We start from the raw sequence: 3368 nt of genomic DNA on the forward strand, positions 1-3368 counted from the left end.
TCCAAACAGTCTGCAGACCACACTCAGAGAATTCCTGTACCGCATAAAGCCACAGAACAGATTCTGTGGAAGATTATTCAATGACAAAACTGTTCAAATAGAAATGACCAATAGAAAAGTGATTATATAAATTATAGGATTGAAGAGAATATTATGTTACTGTAAAAAAAACAATGAGATCAATATGTACTGACATGGAAAGATCTTCGTGATATATTAAGTACAAAATTTGCTGCCGAAAATTATAGCATGATCTCATTTGTGTTAAAAAAAAAGAAAAAAAAAGAATATGTACAGATGCAAATACAAAAGCATGTAAATGCAGAAGAAATGACTAGAGAACCACATGTCATATATATGACAGAAGTTACCTTCTGGTAAAGGCTGGTAATGGCATATGAGGAAACAGGACTGTGGGGACTTCCATGTTTTAAGTGTAGCTTGAATGCTTTACAAAGAAAATTCTTTCTTATATTATTCATGTAACAAACTTAGAAAAGAAGTAAATGTAAAAAGTTATGGAATATGTCATAAAAGGGGTTAACTAGTGGGACTATTGGTGATTTTTCTTTTTTTCGTTTTTCTAAAAACAACCATGCATATATTTCTTCTTTATTAACAACAGTTATTTGTATTTACCAAAGTCAATTAAGGCTATATGATAAACTGCTTAAAGCTATATTAATTATGGTTTACCCAAATCAGAGTCAAGAGTATGGGTTTCAGATATTTAAGTTATATGTATGACATTAATAGATTTTAGAATCAAATTCTGACACCCTCAAAAAAATGTTATTAAGTAAACGAAGGCTTAAAATAGATTTACATATACTCTTCATAACATTCAGTATAAATAACATTTTTAAAGTTTATTATTTAAAAAATGATAGAAATATTGTAGAAAATGCAGTTTTCTAGTATAAATGGTGTCTTTTGTTATATTCTTGGAACCCAAAATGTTTCACTTTCACAGCTCTGGTCCATTTAACAACGTGTAGAGGAGTACTGTCTAAAGAGAGTAAAGGCAATTTGTAAAATCACTGTTTTCCTCATGTACAAGACAGAATCTGGGTAATACAGGAATGTTTTACATCACACACAATATCACCACACAGCTACTAATCTGTTATCTGTATCATATCACACAAATTACATTTTCCAAATATACTGCTGATATAAAATGATTAGAAAACCGGGCAATAACAATTCTTAAAGCAATCTTAAAGGAAACTCAGCATTCTATGACGTACTCAGAAGACTCAATTTTATGGAAATTGCACAAGGCTGTTTTAAGATGCCAGCTGATTAGTGAATAGATGAATTTTACTTTGAGATTAAATAATTTTTAAGTTTACATATTATTTCCCACTCTTTTCAAAAATAAAATACAGTACCTCTCTTATAATACAGCAAGACAAACATAATTCTTCTGGCAGCTGCCATTTTAACTAAAAAGACCCTTCTTTTTTGTTTTGGCCATTGATTTATTGCTGGTAACAGCTAAAGTCTCATTTCCTTTGGCAAACCATTCAGGTAATTTTCTCTGTGAGGTTTTGGGTGAAGTCTATAAGAAAGAAACAGAAAAGGAATAACAGATTACTAAATACAGCCATAAGCCTTCTCTCGCCAAATAAAACAAAATAGTGAAATCTATACAATTTATTTCTGGATCAAAAAGTAAAAAAAGAGATACAAGATCACTATATCATTGCTTTAGGCAATTTACTTGCCATCCTGTGGTGTATGCTTAGACACTCAAGTACAGACACTCACTCAGGAAGGAAAAAGTTAGGTATCATTTCAGGTCTACGTCCCATAGTGTATGTGCTTTGAGGTGACCAAAATGGCAAATTTAATGCTCTAAAGAAGATATCCGCTTGGGTACATGTGTGCACAAACATGTGTGCATGCACACACCATTATATTAGGCATCTGAAAAAGCATGTAACTTCTACACGTACAATGGTAGGCGGAGTAGAATGGTTTAGTCACCTTCAGTCCCTTGCAGAGTTACTGAGACATAGAAGATACTCAAATAAATTTGCCAAATAAATTTAAATTTTTTTTCATTTCATAGACTTTTGAGAATCTGCTAAAAATCTGCTAAAAAAAAAGACAAACGTATCCATGTACAATACTTTGCACAATTTTAGGGGCCCGTGCACCAAATGAAGCCTCAGAACCCTAAAAATCCCTGAAGAAAAATTGTTTTAAGAACCAGACAGTGATTGTGCACTAAACAACCCACACATGAACAAAATAAAAGTTTTAAGTAGGTAAGTGTTCCATAAGGCTAAAATTGTATTAACTTGTGTTATCTTAGTTTGAGGACATGACAGAGAAATCATCCTACCATTGGTACACTGTGGAATCCGGCAGAGTTAGTTTAGTTATCAGAACTATTTGAAGAACTTTATGAAATGGTGGCCTCATCTCAGTTATAATGTCTGCTAGCCAAAGGTACAAAAGTATGGTATTCCATTTAAAAAATGAAGACTATACCTATATATTGTACATTAATGGCTTACTATTTTATTATGTTTTCTATGTTTAAAAAATGGTTTCTAAATATTTAAGGATGGTGCGTGTGGGAGGGTGGAGTAAAAGATACTTGGCAAAAAAAACTCTAAAGCCTATATTTAAAAAGGTAAAAAGTGCTCTGGCTGGTATGGCTCAATTAGTTGGAGTGTCATCCCATACACCAAAAGGCTGTGGATTCAATTCCCAGTCAGGGCACATACCCAGATCTTGGGTTCAAGCTCCAGTTGGGTAGTGTGAGGGAAGCAACTGATTGATGTTTCGCTCTCACATCAATTCTTCTCTCTCTCTCCCTCTTCCTTTCTCTCTCTAAAGATCAATAAAGGTCGTATCTTCAGGTGTGGATAAAATAAATAAGTAAAGCCCTAACCGGTTTGGCTCGGTAGGTAGAGCGTCGGCCTGCGGACTGAAGGGTCCCAGGTTCAATTCCGGCCAAGGGCATGTACCTTGGTTGCGGGCACATCCCCAGTAGGAGGTGTGCAGGAGGCAGCTGATCGATGTTCCTCTCTCATTGATGTTTCTAACTCTCTATCCCTCTCCCTTCCGCTCTGTGAAAAATCAATCAAATATATTTTAAAATAAATAAGTAAAAATAAAAATAGTAAAATCTGTTAGCTGTTCCAACTTAATTAAAGAAATCAAGTGTAGAAGAAAGGACTATTCACATTTTTGCAAAAGCTAAAAGTCAAAAAAAGAGGAACACCAAGATGTCGGCATAGGTAAACACCGGAGATTGCTGCCTCGCACAACCACTTCAAAAATACAACTAAAAGATGGAACGGACATCATCCAGAACCACAGGAAGTCTGGCTGAGTGGAAATTCTACAAC

At 34.4% G+C, this 3368-nt stretch overlaps 1 protein-coding gene across 2 annotated transcripts in view; it reads right to left on the bottom strand.

Moving 5' to 3' along the window:
- Positions 1-843: 843 nt before the first annotated feature.
- The window catches only part of WRN (Werner syndrome, RecQ helicase-like), a 122245-nt gene continuing 119720 nt past the window's right edge, over positions 844-3368 (bottom strand). For both annotated transcript variants that reach the window (XM_014537872.1, XM_014537871.1), the window contains exon 37: positions 844-1564. In XM_014537872.1, the coding sequence (XP_014393358.1) occupies positions 1445-1564 (120 nt within the window). In that variant the 3' untranslated portion in view covers positions 844-1444. The remainder of the gene's footprint in view (positions 1565-3368) is intronic.

The sequence above is a fragment of the Myotis brandtii genome, unplaced genomic scaffold, assembly GCF_000412655.1.
Source record: "Myotis brandtii unplaced genomic scaffold, ASM41265v1 scaffold185, whole genome shotgun sequence".
NCBI classification, from domain to species: Eukaryota; Metazoa; Chordata; class Mammalia; order Chiroptera; family Vespertilionidae; genus Myotis; species Myotis brandtii.